Genomic DNA, 25,579 nt, shown 5'->3' on the forward strand with positions numbered 1-25,579 from the left:
GGCTCGTCAAATAATTCGAAGGCGTTAACAAAAAGGTTGGTTTTGTATCAAGGTCTGCGAGAGTTTACCTCACAGGTAAAAGACAGCGGTTTAAAATATCCCTTGGAGTATTATTTATTAAAGCCAATATGAATAGCCAAATTTAACTTAATGTAACTACTTATGAAACCAAGACTAGATAATTTATGAGAATTCTAATAAAGAATAATGCAACATACTCAATGTATGTTGAGCGTTCTGGCGTACTATGGCTGCCAGGTGGGGCTGCAAATTGGTGGTGGTGGAGGGGAGTCCCCATTACCTAGAAAGCGCTTTGAGTGGAGTGTCCAGAAAAAGCGCCATATTAGTGTAAGATATTATTATTATTATTATTATTATTATTATTATTATTGTTATTATTATTATATGTTGTAGGAGTTTATCTGTAATATGGATGTACATATAAATTCAGATGTTCCTTACTTCTGGTAAATTGATACTAACGAAAATCAACATTTGTTAAATTAGGTAATCCTGTTTTTTATCTTTATTCTGTAGCCGCGTGTTTATTACGTATTTTGTAATTTGTTGTCCTCATAATGATTTTTAAACCCATTGTAAACCGTTTAGAGATGCCGTTTTTAAATGAGTATATAATAATGTTGTTTTTATTATTATACCGAGTTACGCAACACCACAGAGCATTTGGATATACAACAATGCATTATTAACACATCACCTCTTCCCAGTTATATCTCCTAAACATACTATGTAACATGAAGATTTGTTAAAAACTAAGGGATTGTTAGCTTTTTTTTCGTTTTCGTTGACCGCATTTGCTGCAGTATAGTAGAAACGAAGTTTGTTAATAGCAATATAATATGGATGTAAAAGATCATATTTCGACACATTAGTACTTTATTTAAAAAGTAGTATGTTCGTAGTACTTTCATCGTACATATGAAATAACGCACTGTGCACTATTTGCAAATTCGTTTTAGCAGGAGCCTGACTCGATAAAAGTAGTGCCATCACTGTTGTTCTCTGGGAAATGTAGTTTTTTCACTTCTCCTGTTGACCTCCCATCCCTTCTGCGGCCAGAACGTGCTGCAAGCCTACAACCCCCGGCGTTCACTGCAGTAATCTCATCATAGTTAAACTCGGCTGTCAAAACTATAAAAAACCTAAATGAACCCAGAAGGAAATGCTTGAAAGGTCTTCCAGATCGTTTGTAAAGTATAATTTTAAAAGTATCTGTTTACTGGATTTTCTTGATTGTAGGCTAGTATCGCTGTTTGCTACTTGTTAAAGGTCGAAAACAGCGTGCAGACGTGCAGAATATGAGTTAGCCTCTTCACTTAAACCTTGTGGATTTTGTTTTCGTGAAAACGAAACTTGTTTCTTTTATGAATGTTTCCTCCTGGCCGCTAGTGAGGTGTTTGAGTAACAGCGCAGAGACTCAAAACCTTGAATGCACTTTGAAATGGAAAGGGGGTTGCAAAACGCGCAAACGAACGACACCAGCGCGGAGAAATTAATGGACGAATACCTGAAGTCGTTAGGATTGTACCGAAAGAAAATTGCCAAAGACGGATCCTGCCTGTTTAGAGCTGTGGCCGAGCAGGTAAAGAAAATAAAATATTACTTCACATATGACCACCATTTTTCGAAAAATAAAATCTAAAAAGTACTTTGAGAGTCTTAAAGAGGAACTCGTGGGGAGAAAAGTAACATACTAACTGGAGGGGAGTGTGGACAACGTGCTTTCTGCTCAACCCAACCGTCATGCAAAGGGGTTTAATCCTAATCAACGAAGAAAATGGGGAGTATTAAGGATGGAAGGGTTTGCATCCTTGCTGTTTAATTCAAGAGAATATATTCAGTTGCGACTGAAGTATAACTGCTCGCAGCTCAAAACTGCTTTTTGTTTCGTTTTGAGGTACTGCTTTGCCAAAGTCGACATCTAGAAGTACGGCGCACCTGTGGTGATTACGTAAAAAAGAACAGGGTCAAGTACGAATCGGTAAGTTTTTGTTATTCTTCTTAAACACGACTGTGTTGAGAATCGATTACACTGCCGTCAAGTCTTCAAACGTCATTGACGTGACGGGTAGGACTCGTTTTTTCTTTGCAGTTCATCGAGGGGAGTTTTGAGGAATACCTGCAAAGACTGGAGAATCCGCAGGTAAGGAAACTTTCCGTAGCCCCAGCATGCAAGACGAAGGCGCTGTGAAATATTACAAGTTGCTCTTAGAGACTGACAGACATATTTAGTGCTTTTTTTTGGCTGAGTATTTTGGTGACGTCACTTTAAGCGTGAGAGAATTGTTCAGGACCGAAAGAGCCCAGTTTGGAATTCTCCTCTTTTGCAGATAATCCACAGCGGATATGCCCATTAACCAAGTCCCTCCTTCGAACAAACCACACCTAAAACAGTGATCGATTAGCAAGGCACGGTTCTGCGTCGTGTGCCCTAACCTTTTGGTTTTAGTTTTAAATAATACTGAGTATCATGTGATGTACTGTATAGGATTAAGCGGTTAGAAAGGCTGTAATAATAATAAATCATAATCAATTAACATTCTGGTGGCGAATGTATCCCATAGATTTTAGTTTTACTTTTTATTCCGGTCCTCAAGCGTGCTTTGCATGGTGTTACTAGAGTTATAAAAAAAATGTTGGAGGAATGTATTATGAATTTCAACTATGTTGTCTTTGTGCCTATAGAGCTGGGTTGGAGAAGTTGAAATAAGTGCCCTGGCCCTCATATACAAGTAAGAGAGTTTTCTTGTGACTAGGGGGGCAATTATACAGAAATATGTTTTTCATAATTCAGTTAAGCTTAGTAGTGCTCTAAAGTGGATAGGTCATTGTGTAGTTCAAATCCAAAAGTAATTGTTTTACAAACTGTTATTTCACAACTTAAAAATAATATCTTAGAAGAAACCCCTAGTGATTTGTCTCCTTTATTAAAAATACCCTACGGTACAGGAAAAGAAGTAACAGCACTGAATTGTACATAGGATTAACACATGGACATCCAGAGCTGCACTGTAGTCTTAGGAGAACACATGGCTACAGTGTTTTAGAATCTGTTTTGCAGTTTTTAACCGAGGCAGTTTATTGATTTTCATTTTCTTCAGTACAGAGATAAATATTGTCAGTATAAATCTTATTCATGCTAAGATGGTAAAGTGGAATTACTTTGTGATACGGTAGTTAACCAAATTTATTGCAGGTGATATTATTTAATTCTTTAGAGCAATTCAAGAGAGCTGGGTCTAGGAAGAAAAATGAAGGAATGACCTGTTGCAGTTGTGGATTTATCTTTAGAGCACTTCAGGGCTTCCAGCTCTCCATAGCAGCTTCCTCAATGTTGCTATAGAACGGCAGACTTTTTAACAGAGTGCTGAGAAACAATATTGTTCAAATCAGATTTAAAACTAGATTTACATTTTTGTGTTAGACATAGTTGTTGTATGCTAGTGACTGAACATTGGAATGACTGCAAGCTTTTTTAAAAAAAAATGTACAAAAGAAAACTTCACTGTCAGTCTTTCCAAATAAGTTGAGTGAGTTTTTATTTCTCCCCACCCAGGCATGACTTCATGATCTTTCAGGAGCCTGGAAAACCTCCAGTTCATATAACTGAAAACAATTTTCCTGACAAGGTAAAGCAGTGCTTCCAGGGTGGGGGGTGTATGACCTATGACCTCTAACCTCAGTACACCATGTTGTTGTCCTGTGGTTTTAGGGGCTGTTTTGTTTTTATAAAATGCAAAGAATATTGTTATGCTTGTAGTATAATGCATACAAATATGTAGGTCCCTCTATCTGTCTCCCAAGCCTGTCTATACTCAATTGATGATGGGGCTTTCTCCTGTTATGCCCCAAAGCTCCGTAACTCTATCTCTAAGGATATCAGACACTCACCTTCCCTGAGCTCTCTAGAATCTAGAATCAAAACCTTCTTTTTTAGAAGGGCTTTTACTTAACTGGTTCTGTTATATACCCCTTTGCTCCTACCGCATCCCCATCTACTATCTCCTCTCATTGTGTATATATTTTTTTGTTCTGTAAAGCACATTGAGAAGCCACCTTTAAAGATGTTATATAAAATAAGTTTTTTTTTTAGCACTCTTTTCTGAAACATACAACCTTCTACTAGTCTACAAATGTTGTGACCGCACACGGGGGAGAATGAGGAAGTGCTGACAGACTCCTCCCGCCTGCCCTCCTTCTAGCCAACCGTCTTTTAACACATCACAGGCCACACAGCCCTGTAGGAGGAGGGGCGTGTTCCACATCTTCCTCATCCAGAACATTGCATGCCTGCACGTACCTGGGAGGTTATGGGGGCCACTGAAAGAGCCCTGCCTGACTAATCCTACCTGCTGCTAGGGGAATCCTGGTCACAGCTGACTTGTGACATGACCCAGGCTTGAACCTGTGAGCACAGGTCTGGTTGCACAGTTTTACAGTAGCTGAGCCACTTAAGGGGGAGGCATTTGGTGTCATAGATGCAACATTTTGTTGAATTGTAGGAAGCAAAAACTGAAACTGAATGTTTTGATTTTTTTCCCTTTTTCTCTGGCGACATTTTGTTCCAGATTCGTCTCTGCTTCTTAAACGGGAACCACTATGACAGTGTCTACCCAAAGCAGTTTGAGAAAGACGCAGCTCTTTGCCAATGTAAGTGCTTTTGAAGTTGAGTAACTAAAGATTGGCTATAAATGAGTCCAACCGGTTTGGTTATGTGTTTATTCTTGAGTGACATTTACATTGTCCACAGAGCAATTCAGATGGGAGCAGTAAATGACTTCCAGGTTAAGAGATTACCCGTGGTTTCTGACTGTTTCTCTTTCCTGAATATTCAGGAATTTATGTCCTGTCCCTGGGCAGGTAACTAAGGTCTGTGCACTGATTGATCTTTAACTCTGCTAGCCTTGCCCCTAAATCATTCCAGGAAGAACGGATAATTCCTTTCCCTGTTATCAGCTGCTGTAATTTGGGAAACGTGCATAGCTTTGTGTAGGATGGCGTTGTAAATAATTTTGTACAACTTGCAACCCGTTAGCAATCTGATTTTTCGGGACCGTGTTCTTCCCACCCAGCCATTCTGTATGAGCTGCTGTACGAGCGAGTCTTTGGAGCGGATCACAATGCCATAGCTGCCTGTCTTCAGGATTGCGGTGCGGACAGTGAGGGTGGAGCAGAGGAGTGCGAGAGCAGCGAAGAGTCTGGTCTGGATGATGAGGAGTGGTAAGGAGAAGGGTGGGGCTGTGGGAAGCAGGAATATCTTCAGCAGAGCAATCCAGGCGACAAGAAACTTGATCCTGCAGCTTTCATGTTTAGTGCTGTGTTTTTATGGTACCGTCTCACTGCTGTGACGGGTAACAGCACAACAGGAAGCATCCCTGTTAGGACAATTAGTTAACATGGGTTTTTGTCCTTATTGTAGTGGAGCTTACCTGATAAAGAGACAACATTTCTTTGGCATTAAGTTTACTTATACGTAGTGTTTTGTTTGTCTGAACTTTGTCTATCTTGAGACCGGATGCAGTGTTCAAGCTGTATTTTACGTAGGTCATTGCAAAATTCTTTATAAATGTTCTAGTTTTTTTACGCTCTGCGTAAGTGATCTTATTGTCTCTGGTGTTTTTCACATTTCCGTTATTCTGTACTTCTGTATGAATTGAATTTTATCAGGCATTTTTATAGTTGAACTTAATACCTTGACCAGACCTGTCAAGTGTGAACCACATTTGGGGGAAAACATGGGCAAGTTGGGTCTAGAGACACTCATCAATAATTGCTCACAAGGTTTCTAATCTGTACTTGGCAGTGGCTTTGCTAGCCACATTACTATTAAATCGGTCAATTAAATGTCAAGTACTTTGGCCTCAAGGTGCTCAGCAAGCTTGGTATTATCAAAAAAGCCTTGTTTCATATCGAACACCACAGTGATCTTAAAATGGTTTTATATTAGCTAGTTTTTGAATTATTGACCAGTCTCACTATTTAAATTGAAGCACCACTGTTTTGCTTGTTATTCATTAAAGTGTTGGTGAGGGGGAGGTTTATTTAAACAAGCAGAAAGAGTGATTGGAATATAGCTGAGTACTGTAGAAAGCAGTTGCTTCTGTGTAAACTTTGCCTATTCTAAACTGCATAGCTGTTTGGAAATTACTGATAAAGAATTAAACTTAAACCTAAGTAGCTTTGAGCACGTTGTGGTGAGAAAATGCACAATATACTTACCTCTTGGAGGTTACAAAGTAATTTAAATCCCAGAGGAAAATCACTAAGAAAGTAAGGGGCTTTCTGCTGGTTAAACAGGAGAGCTCTGTTGTCATGACGACAAGCTAAAAAGACAGGTGTTCCCCATGTTCGGCAATGATTGAGAAAGAGTAGCTTCCTTGGCAGATAATAAATAGCAGCTGATGAATTGCTTTTCTCTTTAGTTTTTATTTTTATTAGGTCAAAGCTCGAGTAAATGTCTATTGATTATTTTTCTATATGTACATTGAAGGTAAGGAAAAACTTAATATTTCAGATTAAATTTGTTTGCTTTCCGTAGGTACTTTGCAGTTCGTTCTGGATTGGACATCTTTTAATGTCATAATTCTGCTTGAAGGGTTAGGCTGTTCTTTCGAGACATCAGTTTCAGCGTCTTCAGTAGCTGTGAACTGATTGTGTTGTAACGGAGTGCTACCTGAGAGATGTATTTAAACAGGACATACTTCACCCACAGGAAAAATATATATTTGTTTACTTGCAGATTTTATACCCTGAAATGTTTATATATGTAGGTAAATGAAATGCAATAAAATGAAAATGGCAGAAGTATTCAATTAAAGTTCCTTAAACTGATTTAAATCTGCATTTTTTTTAATAACAGGCCTGAAGTAGCAGCCGACACAGTCAATATGAACAACTTCAAGTCTTTGCGAGGACGCCAGGTTCACAAGGTGCATTTAACCTAGAGGAGACGCCGTGAAGTGCTTTGTTTGCACAATCTTATTATGTGACACTTGGTTGCTTCTTGTAGCCTTCTACAGTAATTGCCTCAGATGTGGACATATATGGTAGTAGCCGTTACTGTATTGTTTCAGGATTACTCCGACAAGTAGCATTGCTCAAAGTTTTTTTTAAATCTTAATTTGCCTTTTCTTGTAAAATCTAAACAACTAAAAAAATGATTTGTTTTAGTTATTAACATATGAAAATAAACTTTAGCTCTTGACAAGATTTGACTAACATAATGTTATACGACAAATATAAAGTTGGTGTTCATAAGAATATCGATAAGGTCAAAGGTACATCTGGAAAATCCACATTCTTTACCTCTTACGAGCTTTATAGTGAATTTTGATTGTTATGTGTACTGTTATAAGTTTGAAGTTTAGACATATTTTGGATAAAATTGTTTACCCTGAAACCATCCATATTATGTGAGAAGTATAAAATAACAGTGGGTTACCAGTCCAGATCCGATGAACTAAGGTAACTTTTCTCAACCTTTTCCATTCAATTGCACCCTTGAATTAATTAAACAAGTTTGTGGCACACCTCCACCCTCCTCACAAAACACATTATCATTTGCCTTTAAGTGTAGCTTATCCAGGCAGAAACCGTGAACCTTGGAGCTGTGGCTCAGCCTCTGTCAGTCTCTGTTGTCACATCTGTCAGATTTGAAAAGCTGGACTCACGCCACACACAGCACAACACAACTCCCATACGAGCAGGGCTGGAGTGTGGCCTCCGTCTTGTGTATACGCTAAACCTGCAACAAAACACTGTTTACTCTTCAAACCTAGTAGATGCACCGTTGATTTATTCATTTATTTTTCTTCTGTATGACTTTCTGCAAGTCGCTGGCATACAGTACCTCTGAATGTGTTGTAATAACACTGGTTGAGAAAGCATGGCTATGGCCCATTACTGACACAGGGATCTGTATGAGGGAGTCCTAGCAGGGGCCTGCTGAGCTTCTACAGATAGCAGTGAGCTGAATGATTTTGGCTGCAGGTGGTCATGGTGTGATCATTTGATTTTTAATTATGTCTTTGTTGAAGACAACTTATGTTAATAGTTTTTACAAAAGCACTGCCCTCCCTGTAATGTCTGTTTACAAGGAAGAGTGCCAGCCACTAGCCCACACTGCCCTTGAGTACCGTACTACCTTGGTACAGACATGGTACTGAATAAATCAAGAAGGACCTGTCCCTACCAATTGCTACCTGCATATGTTGTTGAAGTGGGGACCCCCCATCCTAGCGTAGTCCATGCAACCTGAAAATAGAAACCATAGTCCAGCTCTAATGCCGTGACTAACTTCATCCAGCCACTGCAAAAGAGTCCTTCTAACCTCACTCACTGAGTTCATTTGCACAAGGAGTATCCATGTTGGTGCTGTTCTTAAAACAAAGCTTAGCATCCTGAAGTATTGGGATCGGCTTAGTTTCAGGATTGTGTGGTGCCATATTAAACGGGTAACATTCTGTTATTGAGCACACAGTTCAGACTGTGTCTTCTGGTCTACTTCTTAAGCATTTCTTTGCCTGTAAAGTGACTGTTCACTTTTTGTCCATGGGAAATTAATTCTTCATTAGTGACAGTACTTGCACAATGAAAGTTTAAGTTTTGCTTTACAGATCCTTTCATATCTGCCACTGCTTATGACCCCTGTTGTTTAGATTTAAATCTTCCGAGCCGATAACCTGTTTTTCTCATCTCTTAAGAAGGTATATCATTTTTTTTTTGTCTTTAGACCTCTGTGTCCAAGCCACATCCTTCTGCCCCTACCCTGCCTAAGAGTGTCCGTAACTCTCTCAACCCCTCGAGCTATAGAAATATTGAGTACGATGTGTGGATGAGGTCTAAAAAAGGTAAGAAACGGTTTCCACTTGTAGGTCTCTTTTAATGATGAATGTTTTACCGTTCTTACATTTATTAGAGCATGAGGTCTGTAGCATGTTTTCTGTGGATAGTTATTAAAGTATTATTATGGAATGCATTATCCCCACCCAATAAGGAATTGCAAATAGTGTTTTCATGTCTTGGCTTGGGGTGACTGATCCTGTGACCGCATACGGAACAATGAGCAATTGAGCAAACTTGGTGGTGTTCAGTAAATCGTGTGCATCTTCACTGTGTTGAGACGGTTGGGAACGTTGTCGTGACTAGGGGACAGCAATGTCAGTAATTCAGGGTGCCAAACAATCTGAAGATTCAGTCTGAGTGTTGACATGGCAGGCAAGAGAAACATTTTTGTAGGATGTGGTTGATCTTCATATACAGGTAGGCTCCTTAAACTGCTCCACAAAAACCTGTATTAAAAAGATTTGATGAAATATGCACTTTGTTTTGGATATTTTTGACATGAACTATTCAATGCTATATTTGTGGTGTATATGGCAAGCGAGCATGTTAGTTACTATTCTTAACACTTTTCAAAATGATTATGGTCTGAGTACTGACTTGCAAACCTAGTTACAGTGCTTAAAGGCATGAGCAGTAACAACCAAGATGCACAAATTAAAATCAGACCACTTTCTACTGGTTTGCTATCCATAATTAAGTACTCTATCTACAGGCAGAAATGTCCTCATGAAAAGTATGTTATTATACGTGACATTATTGTTGAGTTACCACTGGATGCATTCTATGCTCACAAGGTTTTTCATATCGGTATTATTGGATTCAATTATTGAGAAGTCAGTACTGAGAGAGTATATACACACAATAAATGTGAAATATGCCATTTCAATAAGGCTCTAAAAAGGTCTTGGTGTGCCATGCATCAGGGCATCGATTTAGACTACCAAGGTTTACGTGAAATGGAATGAAGTTATCTTTTATTCCCCAGTTATTAATCTGCACAGTTTATTGGTTGTAGTATTATATTTTCATCATTTGTGTATCTTGTATCCCCATTTAATTCACTAAAACATCACACAACATTTTTATTTTTCTATATCTGGATTGTGAGAAACGTAAAGCTTCTAATTTATTTTTTAAGCTTATGCATGTATGTTTTTTTTGTTGACGTTAATATCGTGTTGTATTATTACATGTATCATGCATTGTGTATGTTTTTTTACCTTACTGCAAAGCACATTTTCCATCTGGAATAATAATGGAATTAAGAAAGTGGACTCATTTTTCATAAAAAGCAGCAGGACTGACAAGCACCTGTTTTGGAGGATTTGTGCAGTGCCAAGTTTTGAGCAGTGAGCTAAGCTGTTTTTAAGCTGGTGATTCTAAATTGTGGTCCAGAAAAAGGAAAACCCTTGGCAATTGGAAATGTAGGGAATATGTATGGTTTTGAAAATCCTGCAATAAGGAGGAAGATGCTTGGACAACCCCAGTTGTAAAACGTGTCTTTTTCTTGTTTTTCCAGCTCAGCAAAACCAAGATTACCGCATTGCTGCCGGAATGCAGTTCAGTGTTGGAGACAAATGCAAGGTGTGGAAAGAAAACTATGGGAGTGGAGACTAATTTGTGTGGTTCAGTTTTGCCACGTAGGCTCCTTACATTATAATCCCCACTATTGGCTGTTTGTGATGAAGTAGAAATAAAGAAGATTTGTTTTTTACGTGCCTTAACTCAAGATATTGATAACGCAGTGCTCAAGGCCCTGAAGGATTGCACTGAAATGTCATGAGAGAGAGATCTGAGCAACATTAATAGTACATATGATATTATAGTACCACAGATGAAAGTCTGAGTGGTTATTTTCTGATTCTCTAAAAAAAAATCATAGTGATTTAATGATTGATAATCGTTAAAGTTAAAAAAAAAAAGTATTTGTCTTCACTATTTTGTAAGAAACCAGATTTGTTGTTGATCTTTTTGTCTTAGGTGTGCCTGGAACACGATGGAGAATTCTATAATGCATATATTCAAGAGGTGTGCCCTAACAATGGGCCTGTAACAGTGTTTGTTGAAGAACTTGGAGAAAAGTGAGTATTTTAGAGACCCGAATCAACAGTTGAGAACTATACACATAATGTAGGATTTAGCAGGGGATTTCTGTTGAACCCGGTGGCTATAATATTTCTGTGCATGAGGTTCTGGGAATCGCGCTGACACGTTTGTAAAATGTCCTTGTGTGAGAAGAGTGCCGTCCCCTTTTCTTTCAAGGCACACTGTTCCTTTGCGGAACTTGAAGCCCCAGGCCTGGAGTTCAGTGGCAGAGAAGGGAAGGAGAATTCCGGCAGTTAATGGGCACAGCCAGCACTCTGGTAAGGAGCCCACGCTTCCTGTCTTCTGTGGCGTGCACCGGTTTTTAGTATCTAACAGTTGTTCCGGTGAACTTCTGTTCCTAACGCAGATAAGGACCACCGAGGAGCACGGAAGTCTCTGAAAGCACCTGCGAAGCTCCCAGCAGCAGCTCCTCTGTACAGCCAGCAGGCTGCCCCCGCCAGAGGCCAGCAGCAGCCTCCTGTGGAGGACAGAGCACTGGGCAGGCCCTGCTCCTCCCAGAGGTCAGCGCCTGCGGTGGTCTCTCATTAGCTCCGTCGTTTTCTGTTCCGCTTCGGAAGAGTTTCAGGACTGCAGCCAGACCTGTAAAGGCAATCCATGAGGGTTTTTTCAGAGTCTCTTCATTGTTGGGGGGGGTTAACCAAGCTCCTGTGGCTGATAATTTATATATTGACTACCTCCTAAGTTCTACCGAGGCATTTCTGGGAGAGCCTAATTCGATCTTTATGTGCCGTTTGCTTGTTGTCTTGATCCCCGGGCTCAGTGCCACTATTTAGAACAAATCTGTCTCAGACATTGAGGGTAGACTGAGGTTCAATTGAAAGTGTTTTTCAGCCGAACTTATGGTTGATGGAAATGTGCCATAAATTCCATGCGCTCGGAGAGGATGCACCTCACTGTTTTTTCTTTAAAGAAAATTAGTGACCTGAACGATTTGAAGGCTTACACGTTTGCTGCTAGCTGACCATAGATCCTGAATAGCAAAGTAACATTTGAAATTTCTCCGATTTTCAAAAGATGGATTTGAGTAGATGTGATGTTCAGAAACTGTTTTACTAAGTTTTCGGAAGCTGTGCGAGTGCAGACCAACGGTAGAATTATTCTCCTTTGGGTTCTTCATGCACATTTATCCTGATTGTGAAAAGAGGCACTGATGGGGAAAGGTACATTTTCAGAAATCAAATGTGAAGCTCACTTAGCAGAATGGTTGGTGTTGTTTTTTATTTCTGCTCGTGCTCTGCAGAGATCTGACTGTGTTGCTGCTGTTACAGGAAGTGTGATCCGGGACACCCTTGTTCCAAAGCAGAGGAGGGACTTGGTGCCCCATCAGTCCAGGAGCACCTGGCCGCAGCTACGAAGACAGAACTGTATCAGGCTTCTTGTGACAGTCTGCATAAGGATGAGCAAAACTTCCCAGCGCTTAGTGTGAGTACTGGTGTAAGATCCCCCCCCCCCCCCACCACCCCAAAAAACTAAACGTACTGTAGTCCACTGTGTAACTGCGTTTTTAATAAACACCCCGGAGGATCACATGGTAGAGGGGGAGGCTACTCATTAGAATGCCCGCCAACCTGTGCACATATTGCCAGCCCGCATACCATATTGTTTGTGTCAGTGCAAACAAATGCCTTCTCTGCCATCTTGCCTTCTGAAAAAATTAAATTATTGCAATATACTCATGAATGTTAAATGTATACAGTATCTTGAAAACCTCTGATTTGCATAATGAAAACTTTTTTGCAATCGTGTGTTTCAGAACGAGGCAACAAAACGTCCAGTGACGTGAAGCAGCCCTATTTTCCAATAGGGCTACAAATTACTGCAATGTAATTTAGGGAACTGCAGAGCAGTTTTTTTTACTTAGAGTTAGAATTGGCATTGAGTGCATTTCATACCACAATGAGAGTAAAATGTACACAGTAACATGCTAAACCTCCAATTTATATAGCAAAATAGACTACATTTCCAATTATGTGTAGTACCATATTGCCGTCATTGCCTGCGATTCAGAATGGGGCAACAAACCTTCTGGTAACAGCGCTATTACATTGTAAACAAGCAGGCTTGTGAATACATCTCTTTTAATCCAATAGAAACCAGCGGTTTGCAACAACAATGGCAACCATACAGAATTCTCACAAAGTTTACTATTTTGTGCTTAATTCGGAATTGGTAAAATTTGTTTATGCCATCAATACATTTGATTTTGTTACCAAGATTTAAAAACCGGTCTGAAAAATTGGAACTGCAGTTTCTCTTCAGTTCAGTACAAAACCGTTACTAGCTTTAGAAAATATCCATTTGTTTTTTTTTTACTGCCAGAAAAATATCAAAAAGAGATTTTTAAACTGCCAACCCATCAGACTTAGATCTTTTCACAAACAGAGACCAAGTGTTTGCCAAGCTGCCACTCTGACCTCTGATGGTGCCAGGAAGCAGAGCCCCCAGACTGCTGAGAGGCAGAGCTCCAGACGCCGCCTGGACAGACAGGACCAGCCCAGGGAGAATGGCAAGTTGAATTCAGTCTGTTTCACTCACACTGGCATCTCCAGCATCAGAGGACCTGAAGAAGCCTCTGCATTAACACAGTGAACCAGGAGTTCTTAAAAAGCATCTTACACTGCATTACACCCTTATACCCATTACACTCGCTTGGCCTCAGCTGAATGCTTTGCTTGTAGCAAACAATTAAATGGTGAACTCAGTTATTTTATTTTGCTAATTAATTAGAAAGTCAGGTCAGAGTACAGTGCTGGGCCTAGATCTATTTAGATTATTTCTCTCCAAACCTACTTGCCCATAGACTAATTCATTTGTTAGAGTTAATTTTTAATAGGTTATGGGGTAAATTAATTTTTCCTGAGACTACTTTTTAAGCTTTAAAAGTAAACATTTGCTGGTGTTGGTAATTGGTCTAACAGTTTATCCAGAGATTCAGGAGTATATCTGCTTACCAATACTACAGTAACTTAATTTTAGCGGTTCAGTTCTTCTCGGAGTGTTTGAAGTTAGAATAAGAAATTGATGGTTTTTCATAGCATTGATGTGACATGTTCTCAAGGAATCAAGAGTATATGAAGGCAACATTTGTTAATAGCAGCATTATTTGCCATCAAATGAAGTGAAAACGTTTCACTATTTTTGATGGAAGAAACTGAACTTGAAAGTAAATCCACTTTAGAACCTTTTATACCATCAGCATAATTCTGCAGTTTAAAAATTGTTTTAATTTTCTGTACAGAAGCAAGAAATCCATCTCCTAGATCTGTCCAGAAAGGAGAAAAGAATAAGCCTTTGGTAAGTGTCTTTGGGCACCGTAGGAGGAGAAAAGTAAAACTTTTTTTTCTGGTGGCGGTTGTGGTTTCAAGAATTGTACTTTTATTAACTTCTAGAAAAGCAATGCTGGAGAGTGCCAGAAGGTGTCATCAGCCACTGAGAGGAAAATGAAAGCACAAAACTCTCCCTCTTCCCAGCAGGTGTGTTTTCAGTATTTCCCACCCATTTTGAGTCTAGGTTGTGTGCCTTGCTTTTGCACTCTGGGGAAAACGAAACCAGAGTGCACAAGCAGAAACCACGCACCCATGGTGGGGAAAGGGATCAGAGCAGCCTGGAGTCTATCCTGGGAGTATAGAGCACAAGGCTTTATTCCAGAAGCATGTTTTCTTTTTCCTTCTTTAAAATGTTCCATTCTAAGATTTCAGTACAGACGTAGTTTTGTAATATTTTCTGTCCAGCTGCGTGACCTCCCGTCAGGTTTCTCAGCTGCACTTCTCCAGGGTACAGAGCAGCCCAGCTCCTCCACGAGACCAGCTGACCCAGCCCCCAGCCCGCCGGCGGCCCTGCCCCCTGAGCCTCCTGCCTCCTGCACAGCAGGTACTTACCCTCTTCCTGCCGTCCAGCTCAAGATTCTCAATTACACAGGGTTATGGGGAAAGACGGGCTTGGTGAATAAAGCCGTCTTCACTCACAGCCTAACCTTACTTTGGATGCATGTAACCTTACTTGATGGTTTGAATGTAAGGGATATCATGGTCCTGGAAGACATGTTATTGGATTAGTTCCCGATTTAAAATGGCATGGTGCACGCAGACCAGCTGAACAGAAGGGAATACTGGCTGTCTTCTTAGGTTTCTGTCCATTCTTGGTAAAGATCATGGAAAGCTGAAGCTTAACCTGGAGGCATAGAAGACGGGATGGGGACTAAATAAAATACTAAAGTAAAGTAAAATTCTGCTGCTTTTGTCAGCTTGCATGTCAGGCTTCAGAAATGCATTAGTGGAGTTTTAAGTTCCGGTCGTAAACCTATCCCAGTAAGCTGCGTATAGCAAAATGTCCCACAAAATCCAGGCTTGTTAACCAAATCATCAGGCATGCTAATGTGTGGAGATATTTTGAAATAGTCGCAGAATAATCTGAGTTCTGATTGGAAAATCACAGGGATATTGCACTGCTGCAGCAGTGACTAAGAGAATTCTGCATGAAGGAAACCAGTTTTCTTATTCCTTTTGTGACAAACCTGTTGGCATGTTGTAACAGGATCTTTAAAATAGTCGGGTACAGGCCAACAAACAAACCAAACACTCAGCTATTAGTTTTACCTTAGTGCATTTAATTCCAGTGCAGGGAATTAAAACTACAAACCAAACACCAAAACAAAAGTCTCTGCACCTTATTGACCTGCTAACTAAACTTCTTCTTGAAATAAGCTAAATTGCTTACTGGCCTCAAAACAGTACACAAGTCTCCCCTGATACTCTTTTCAGTATTTCACAAGTTCCCCAAAAGCTCCCAGGTTCCTTTCAGTTCGGTCACCAGTCATTGAGTGGTACATAAAGGGGCCCTGTGTTCAGCCCCACAGACAGCTCCCATCCACTTCCACTAGGTGACCCTGGAAGCCTTCTCTTCCTGCTCTTTTAACAGTCACCTGACCAATTGGATTCCTGCCAGTGATCAGGTGACTGAGAGCAGCGGCTCATTCCCCGAGAGGAATCAGGGAAATGTGGTCCCTACAGGGCTATGCTCAAACACTATAAAGTGATGCTTCAGCAGTTTCGTTGTATGTATACTTCTTCCATATGAAAAATAAAGATTTATTCCATGCTGAAAAGAAACGTAACGTTTCAGCTGTGGGGCCTTCTTCAGGTGTCCATTCAACGCAGCCTACGCACGCTGACGCGGCTACCTACTTGAACTATTTATTTTTTTTTATATGTACCATAGGTGTTCAGCAGCCGATGGGTGTTCCATCAGTGTCTCCTTTACCTGCTGTGTTGCCCGAATTCCTGCCCCAGACTCGGGTGAACACCACCCCCATTCCTCCCCTTCCTGTTCCTCTGCATGCCGTCAGCCAGCCTTCATTGCCCTTCCCTCCGCTGGCATACCCCTACCAGGACCCCCTGTATCCTGGATTCCCTTTGAATGAAAAGGAGGAGAAGGTCCTTACGCCACCATTCTCCTACTGTCGGAACGGGGAGGATCTTCCCACAGGCGAGTGCATCGCCCTGCTGAAGTAGCACCTGTTTCAGACGTTTTGCCACATCTCTGGCAGTATGAGCTGGCGTGCTTGAAATCCGTTCGGGTCTCTTTTCATCTTGTTTGGCTGGTGTACCTTGTGCAGGTGGGCAGCTGGGCTCTCTTTTTTTTTTTTTAATCGATTTGTTGGGATTCTGCGCAGTCGAATGAATCGACTCAAAAGATCCGTTCGTTTGATTCACCAGGTCTCTTGAAGGGAGCAGCAGTCGAGTCAAGTCGGTGAACGAAATAGTACTGCTGCATGCTCGGAGAATTTACTTAAATGAGGCTTGAGCATTTATGCTGCTAAATGAAAACTAAGATTTAATGGAGAAGTGATGCTCTTTTTGTCCCATTTCCACAAGGGAAAGGCGTATAGTTTGAGAAACAATTATATTTTTGTAAAAAATCTTAAAGGAAATACAGTATATATACAGTTACATTGAGGAAAGCTTATCCTGTTAATCACGTACAGTTGTTTTTTCCCCTGAGTTAAAGTTAGCAAAACATTATTAAAAATATAAAAAATATACTTTTTATCACAAAACTGTTATAGTGGCAGATAAATAACAGCAGTGTGACATTAAATTGTTTATAAATAAACAGCAACACAATTAAATTAATGGCAAATACAGAAAATAAAACGGCAATATGAACACATCAAATCATGCTAAATCTTTGACAACAGAATAATAATAAAAAGCCAATTAAACAACACTTCTGTTTAAATACTGTAGGGCATATTTGCTGCTGTAATTCAGGAATTTTTGCAATGATGAGTCAACAGCTCATCGATACAGAGGCCTTGTGTTTCTATGGAGTTAACTACTGAGCTCTTGCCCATTGTAAATATACACTGCACTCAATTCAAGTTTCCAAGTTCCTCTCTTTGTTCTTTGAGTGGCGGTTGGAAATGAATCATCTCCTGCTTTGACTCTTGGCTCGATGCTCGATTTGTCTCTCCAAGCCGAAAGATTTAACAAATCAAACGAACTAATCATTCGGGAAAGAATGAATCGGTCCATCTCATTTGCTGAAGTTATTCATTCTGATAATCCAATTGTTCGCAAATGGCTCTAGTGGTTTGTTTCCGGCCCCAATTAAAAAAAACAACAACTGTTTAGTAACACAATTATAAGGTGGGTAACAAATTCTCATTGATCACAAGATCTACTGTTTTATTATTCTGTAATCATAATTATGGAATTGAATTAATTGTTTGAATAAGAAATTGAGTATCAGTTCAATTAGCTAATTTGCTAATCAGTGCTAATTTGCTAATTGAACGTAAAACCTGCAGAACGTGAGCAGTTGTTACCCCTTGCTGATTTAGATAAAAATATTTTCCTTATTTTAGCATGTAATACCGTGAGACGAAGGAAAGATGGTAACAAACACTTCATGACATCTCCAACAGCACACTCTGGTGCCAAGTCCATTTAACAGTATTTGCAGATCATATGCGAGGTTAATTTTCTAACCACTTTCATGTACTCTTTATTTTAACAGATAAGTCCATTCTGAGGTTCTTTTTCAATCTTGGTGTAAAGGTAAGCTATGTTGAAGAAACTCCTCTTTAGATCCTGAAGTAGGAGACGATTGCATCTGTGATCTCTGAGCACTAATTTGCTACACAAACTGCAGTAGTCTCCTGTGCGGGTTGGTGTTCTTTGTTTTTGGAATCACGCATCGGCAGAAATCTGATTCTTTTTGCTTCTCATACTTGCTCAAATAAATGACAAGGGTAAATGCACTTGTCGGTATAAACCAGGGGCTGGCAAACTGTTTTGTATCACGTGCCACTTTTTCTATTGTTAAAATTGGGGAAAAAAACATAACCCATGCCACTTACTATAAGCTGGTTTTAATGTTAAACATTTTACAAAAATATATTAAAAATGTATTTGACAAATAGATTACAATCACACCTTTAATTGACAACCAGTTTTAATCTTTTAGCTGCATATGAATAGCATGTTGCCAACAATGTCACACGTATGCCACTGAACACTTCTAGCTGAGAGAAGTGCGTCTCTAATTTTAGTTAAAATATCACTTTTGTTGGCAAAGTCTTCAAAAAGATCTTCGGCGCATTGTGAAAAGCTGTTCTTCAAAAAATCACTGTAACTGGTTTTTATTTGCATGCGGTACATCACGCAACTGTGTAACGTGACTTGGACTTCAATCAATCTATCAAGTTTTATTTATCAATGCACAACAATACCGCATACAGCGGTGGTTGTTGGCAATGAAATGCTTTTCCCCGCAAGCTTGCCAAGGAGAGAGAGGACAGAAGTTGATAGAATTATATTAATATAATACATTAATGTTTTTCATGTATTTTCAGAAATGTCAATAAACATGTAATAATTCAATAATTATGAAATTAGTTTCATAAACTTTTTTTTTCTTTGGCATTTGACTCAACCTATTTCTTTATTGTTCGGCTGTCAGCTGTATTCATATGTGAAATTGATTATTTGTGTTTTGTGTCAAAGTGTCTAAAACAAATAGATGTGTCTTATACAACAACATAATGTTTGTCTATAACTCTCACATTTTTCAAAGGGTTAACTTACAGCAATTTCAACAGTTCAACTGAAAGTGTTTTAGTCATACATTACTTATTAGGCTTACGTGTTTTGTAGTATACTTACAGAATATCGCTCAGAGGTCATGCCAAGAATGCTAGATTAAACGGGACTGGAAACTCCAGCCTAGCCGTTGTCCGCTGCTTTAAGTAAGGACATGTAGTGTACGAAGAAGCCGTGACGTGATTCTCATCTCTTAGGTGTCACACCGGACACTGGAGGCACATCGACACCTACGCTCTCCAGGGATTTACGTAGTCTGATTTAGAATGCAGCAAATCAACCCCCACAACAATTAAAACGTTTTCAGTTGTTTTGGTTAAATTACAAATTTCTTGGTTGCCTTATGCATGCCATGCCAAAGCTCAGTGCGTGCCAGAGGTTGCCAGTTCCTGGGATAAATCGATCTTACTGCAACAAACGACGTATGTGTAATACGTCACGTTATGCAGGTGCAACAGGTGTGTTGTGTGATGTTTCGGGATGTATTCGGATGTACGGAAGCGCTCTGTGTCCATAAAAAAAAAAGTTTCCAAAGAGATAAAGTTTCTTATTTTATCTTCCCTTTTTTAACCAGGCTTATAGTTTCCCTATGTGGCCACCCCATTCCTACATCTTGCCCCTGCACCAGGCCTATCTGAATGTCTACGCCATGCAGCCCAAGGTGCCGGATTCCACCTCCTTCTCCTGCTCGTGGGTCCCTGAAGCTCCTGCTGCGCCCCGCGCGGTGACCTCCGCAGCTCCCGCCGGGGCTGGGCTTGAGCACCCCAGCCGGAGCCCGCCTGGGCTGGCTGCTGCCCACCCTTCGGGTCGGTGGGAGCCAGCGGGCGCAACGCAGCCAGCGGCTCAGACTCCCTTCGAACCTCCCCCTCCTGGGGCACAAGGTAGATTGTGTAGTGTGCCGGAAGTGTATAGCGCTCAGCCCGGTGTGCCACTTCCGTTTGTACACCCCAACATGCCGAGACCCTACCTGGGAAACTACTCGATGTATCCGCCAGTCCAGCTGGGATACCCTGTGCAGAGGTTTCCCAGTGGAAATCCCACCACTATGGCAAACCTGCAAATCAGTCCTGCTGTTCCCCAGGAATACGGAACAGCAACTTTGACCTTTGGCGAAAGCGTCCTTAGCATTCCCCCTGTGGCTGCTAAGAATGATGAGTGTGAGGATGCACAACGTGAACAGCTCTTCCAAACACCTGTGCCCTTGGTTGAGGTTGCAAAAGAACAGGTTACTTTGCCCACTGAGGATCGGGATTCTTCTGTTGGCGCCTTGAAGGCTGAAGCTCTGCCTGTGCCGGAGAATGAGTGTATCGAAAGCGAAAATGAGGAGGAGAGCCTTTCAGCTGTGGTAACTGGGAGTCAGGCAAGTGAGACTGAGAAGAGCAACACCAATGAGGCTAGAGGGACAGAAAGTCCCAGAGAAAGAGCAGGGGCAAACTGGGGATATGAGCTGGGCACGGAGAACCCAGAGGCTGTAGAGGAGGATAACGAGCGCAGTGAGACCATGCCTAGAAGCGGCAAGTTTTACTATGGTCGCTCATTTAGGGGAAAAAGAGGCATCGGCATCTATAGGGATAATAAATGGAGGGGCCCAGGTAGAGGTTATCGAGGCAGAAGAGGACTGGACGAGAGGAGGGAATACAGCTACAGTGAGGGCAGATCTGGAGAGACACGGGATTACCAGAACACCATGCGTGGAGAGAAGAGTGGCCGTTACAGGGGTCCATCCAATAGGAGCAGAGTAGCGAGATGGAACAGTAATCACGGGGGTGACCGAGATTCAGGCTATGCAGGGCTTGACCGTAGGAATGTGACTCCAGACCAATAACAACATAACCCCGTTTTTTTTTTTAAACTGAAATCAGCAGTGATTACCCAAGCTTCTTGTATGCAGGAGACCTGTTCAGGTACTACTTTAAAAAAACTTCCATCTGATTTCTTCACTTCCAGGGACAAGTCAGATTTGACTTCCAAATGTGAAGTAAACATAGCAGAGGTACCGATACAGCCCTGCACACGTGCTGAGTGGGTCACCTTAATTGTGCTGAGTAATTAGGCCTGTGGTGGCCAGGTCTTGTGCTTGATAGCCACAGGACCTGTCCTGCTGAGCTCTCCATGTACCTGCTTATTTGAACAAGTGTCTTCCTAGTGAGTGAAGAGGCATGTGTCCTGGAAGGACCTGTGATTTCACTCTACTATAAAGTCACAGCCAGGGTTTGTGGGAGTAAGGAGTAGCTATATAGAATTTACTGTGAGCGTATGGGCAGAATCAGTTATATTTGTGATTAGGTTTTCTCTTACCTTGGATTAGAGAAGGTTCATTTTTCCAGCTAATTCCTGCAGTTTATCCAAAATGGGATTACAACTAGTTGTCTCACAAACTAGTAGCTTCCAGGAAGTGATGAGTAAGTGATTCTTCATTTTTATGAAAAGGACGAGACCATTGTCAAAATTCCAAGGTATTAACGTTTGCTATTGACCGCCATACTGTTAGTAAAAGTTGAGTAGAAGTAGTATACCTTAAGATCTTGTAAAGTATGTTATATAGCACTGAAGACTTGGGTCAAACTGTTTACAGTGTTTCTTGAAATAGTATTGTTTAAAACCAAACTGAAAGCCATAAATTCAAGTTTAAATGAATATCCAGTTTTGATATTTCATGGCGCTGTACTGAAAGCCACCCCTCCAGCATATTTCTAAAGAGTATCCTAAAGCTCAGTCCATAAATCACAGTAATCTCCCAATATAAAATTACAGACCTGTGCTTTTTACTTTCTGCATTCTACACTTTCTATCCTTCAGTCCCGGTAAACAGTTTAGGTTTAGAATGTGTTGTGAGATTATGTATTTGTAAATATAAAACAAGAATGTACTCGTAAGACTTTAATCTCTGTGCAAGCTCCATTGTAGCGGGCTCTTTTTATCATTACAATCTGGTGTAATGAGTACCTTCAGATGAGGAGTGTTTGGGTGAGTCGTTTTTCTTTAGCCTGCCCTGGTAAACCCCTGTATTATTTATGTACATAAATGCATTCATGCTTTGTTACTCCTACATCCCAGCTGTCCTGAATAACTGAGCTAAAATATCCTGCTGTGTTTGGATAACCAAATAACTTGAAAGCAGTAGGCTTTCTGTTTTGTCTACTGTACGTTTGGATTTCTCCTACAGTTTCAGGTTAAATTATTATTTTTTTATCTGTGACGTGAACTGCTTTTTGTTATAGGTTTACATTTTAAAAATAGTTTGCGTATAGTTTGACTTTTAAAAAATGGCATTTCACAGGTTTAAGCTTTTAAGTTTGTGGCGAATCTTGACTGGATTCTTTGCTCATGATTGAATATTTTTTTAACTTTTTTGTGAATATTTTATGGGATTCTATTTATAAGTACTACCTCTATCCTTAATAAACCTGACCGCTAGAAGAAGCACAAGTGCCTTCATTGTCTTCTAAGTTCAGTTATATCAGAGATGGCACTTTCAATTTAAAGGGTGTTTTTTTTTTATAAAGCTGAACACGGTATACAACATTGAGTCTGTGCTCCATTAAATTACACTTTCAAGTTGAAATTTATTCACATACTTTTTTTCGATGTCCAGTGAGGGGGCATCAGTGTTAAATAGGACAGGGATATAATGGGCATGTTTGGATTAATTAGTTTTGCAAGTTACAGATTCTAAAAGTCACACCTGAAAACTATGCCTGTGCTGTTTTTAATTTAAAGTTTTTAAAATGTTCAGAATGTACTTGGAGGAAATGAATGCACTTTATCCAGTTTGCTTTTAAAGCAGTGTAATCACTGTAGATTGGGGTTCCTAGATTGGAATGCGCCTGGATTCCACACATTAAGTCTTGAAGTCCATAAAATGCAATGAGAAAAATACATAATTTTTGAATAGATGCATATAAACTACTATATTATTTCTTCTGATGTGCAAGGCTAATTTTTCCAGATATATTTCTCTCCTTTCAGTAATGACTGGTTTAGGTGTTACTTCTTTGAGGCACTGAAAAAGCTCCTGCAAAAGCTCCACTGCCCTGACTAAAAGCATCTCTCTGCCCCCTGTGTGCAGACCGCTCTGCCAGCTCTCGATTCCTTTAGCTCTCCTTCAGGTCCCAGCGTTCCAGATGTACCAGGTGTGGTGTCCGGCTGCTCTTCAGGCAGGGCCATAGCTGTATTAACTGGAAGTACAGTATGTTGAGAATGCAGTGTGCTGTGAGCAAACACTGTGCCAGCACTCCTGGGATGCTCTGCTGAGCCAGTCTGATATATTTTTTTTTTGTTACATTCTGGATTTTTGTTAGGTGGCCCTAGAGAATTGCTTTTGTGCAGTAAAACATAATTTTGCAGTTTTCCTTTGGCAAGCTGCTTTTTCTACTGAAATAAGTCCTCTTTGAAGAACCAAAGCTTTAAAAATACTAAATGACACCAAGTTAATGGTGAAAGCATTTTGTGCAATAATCCTAAACATGATAGTGTGCAAAATCAAATGTACCCGTTTCCTCTTTTGTCAGTGGTTTGTCAGTTGACAACTTCTTGTTCTTTGCTGGAAGCACACATTTCATTTCATTTGCTTCAATGTGTGCATTTGGTTACTTTTTGTAAGATGTATGCGAGTTTTTGTTAATGGTGTTGTTGGCGTGATTATTCAATAAACATTTGTTTTCATCTCCTCTGCCTGAACATTTCTTTTGTCTTGATGTCACCACTATAAGTGATGTAGAATATTCTGTACTTCAATCCATTCAAGTTTTTTATGGTTAAGAACACAAGAAAGGTTCGCAATAGGGCTGTTCTTGAAGAGTTCAGAGGAATCCACTTTTACAGAAGATAAGAACTTATAGACCAAAGGAGAATGAAAATTCTCCAAGATTAGAACTAGCCTTTGTTTTCTCTTTAAAATGATCGGTGAAACATGAACCAGAGGGCTGGTTACTGGAGCATGGAACAGCCATGCAGTTGAAGCCGATACATTGCTTTGCTTTAAAAACACGTGACTAAGACCCTTGGGTCAATTAACGTTTTTTATGTATGTCCTTTTAAAAAAAACATTCCTTTAAGGCGGAGTTAGCTACTCTGGAAGCCTACCCTACTCCAGAAAGCATGAAGAGTAGTCATTCAAGGATTCATGTCACCAGATTCAATTATATTTGTTACTCATCTGCCAATGGAAATGGGGAGAGTCCAGCGAGACAGCTGAAAAATATTAGGGAGATAGTTTCCTCTAGAATATATTAGTCATTGATTTAATTAGATTGGAAAGCAGTAATGAGTGTAAAGACTTTCCATTGTAACATTATCTGGTATTTCAAAGTCTGTTAAATGTGAATGAAATTAAAATGACAGGATTCAAAATGTAAAAATACCAAACCAATTTTGTTCAATAATGGATTTACTGTGTGATAATTTTAACCAGAGAGAGAGCAGTTAAAAAAAATTCTAAACAAGCACAAAAATGGCCACTGTACTGTAAGCATTATACTGAGACACACCACATAGCAAGACATGAAGAGAGCCCATATGAAAAAACCCAGAACACAGATCTGTGAGGTCTGGAGAAATTTGGAGCTGAAACATTAAATGCCATTGACATCTTGAATAAGTGTGCCTTGAAAACCTCCTTGAGCCATACAGGCCTGTGAGGAAAGTATTTCAGCCTGCTAATTTTCAAATTACCCATCTGATCTCCAGACTGCTTTTCTCCATCAATATTACAATCTTGTTGCTTCGTATAAAAAATTCTCAACAATCTTCTCGCTGCAACTGAACGTTTGTCAGCTATGGTCAAGTTCTCCAAATGTCTCATAACTCTCTTTAGCAATTAGAAACAAAGAACCTCTGCACTTTCTCCAAAATGAAGCATATTAAAAGTTTTGACCACTCACTGAGACATTCTACTTGGTTCCAAAATGGCTTAAACTGACCCACTTTTTACCTTTAATATGTATTTAATTGACATTCACCCCATTTTAAAACAGCCTGAATAAAGGCACATTTCAAGGAATGCATCCCCATATGAATAGGAGACATACTTTATTTGAGAAACTGAAAGGCTAATAGTTATATTTGGATTTGATAAATTGCTCAAAACATATATTGTTACTCTATTAGCTCTATAACTCAAGCATAACAGTGTAAGTGTAGATTACATACTGAGCATCAATGTTTACATTTGATTTTGAATGATCTTTGATTAATTGATCATTCATAACTTGAATAAAGGTAAACTCCAGTCATTGAGTGTTGTATAAACTGTTATCTCATTAGCAAGACAGCCGATTTGGCACAGGTTGTGTGAAACAAGCCTCGTGAAAATCGAGAAAAGAAAAACGCAGCATTAACATGTATGTAAGGGATAATTCGTGATGACCTGGCATCCCATCCAGGCGGCAGTCCTGCCTTGTGCCATGTGATTCTGTGACCCTAGTGAGGAATAAGTCATTTACTGATGATGGATGGACAACAATTGCTATTGCAATTGCAATTGCAAGTCAAACTACTGGTATAAT

The 25,579-nt window shown here is 40.0% G+C and overlaps 1 protein-coding gene across 2 annotated transcripts; it reads left to right on the forward strand.

Moving 5' to 3' along the window:
• Positions 1–1,099: 1,099 nt before the first annotated feature.
• Positions 1,100–23,742, forward strand: otud4 (OTU deubiquitinase 4). 2 transcript variants are annotated; one of them, XM_069188825.1, is made up of 21 exons: positions 1,101–1,603; positions 1,919–2,002; positions 2,114–2,164; positions 2,707–2,753; positions 3,578–3,650; positions 4,590–4,671; positions 5,094–5,241; positions 6,881–6,950; positions 8,753–8,870; positions 10,385–10,449; positions 10,846–10,946; positions 11,128–11,228; positions 11,318–11,471; positions 12,240–12,393; positions 13,354–13,477; positions 14,210–14,265; positions 14,361–14,444; positions 14,703–14,841; positions 16,189–16,455; positions 17,989–18,029; positions 19,648–23,742. In XM_069188825.1, exons 1-21 carry the CDS (start codon positions 1,451–1,453, stop codon positions 20,896–20,898), a joined length of 3,363 nt encoding a protein of 1,120 aa, XP_069044926.1. In that variant the 5' UTR covers positions 1,101–1,450; the 3' UTR covers positions 20,899–23,742. The 2 variants fall into 2 exon arrangements, with proteins under 2 accessions (XP_069044936.1, XP_069044926.1); XM_069188835.1 differs by lacking the exon at positions 14,361–14,444 and having other exon boundaries at positions 1,100–1,603.
• The last annotated feature ends 1,837 nt before the right edge of the window (positions 23,743–25,579 follow it).

This window comes from Lepisosteus oculatus, chromosome 1 (genome assembly GCF_040954835.1).
Source record: "Lepisosteus oculatus isolate fLepOcu1 chromosome 1, fLepOcu1.hap2, whole genome shotgun sequence".
Lineage (NCBI taxonomy): Eukaryota > Metazoa > Chordata > Actinopteri > Semionotiformes > Lepisosteidae > Lepisosteus > Lepisosteus oculatus.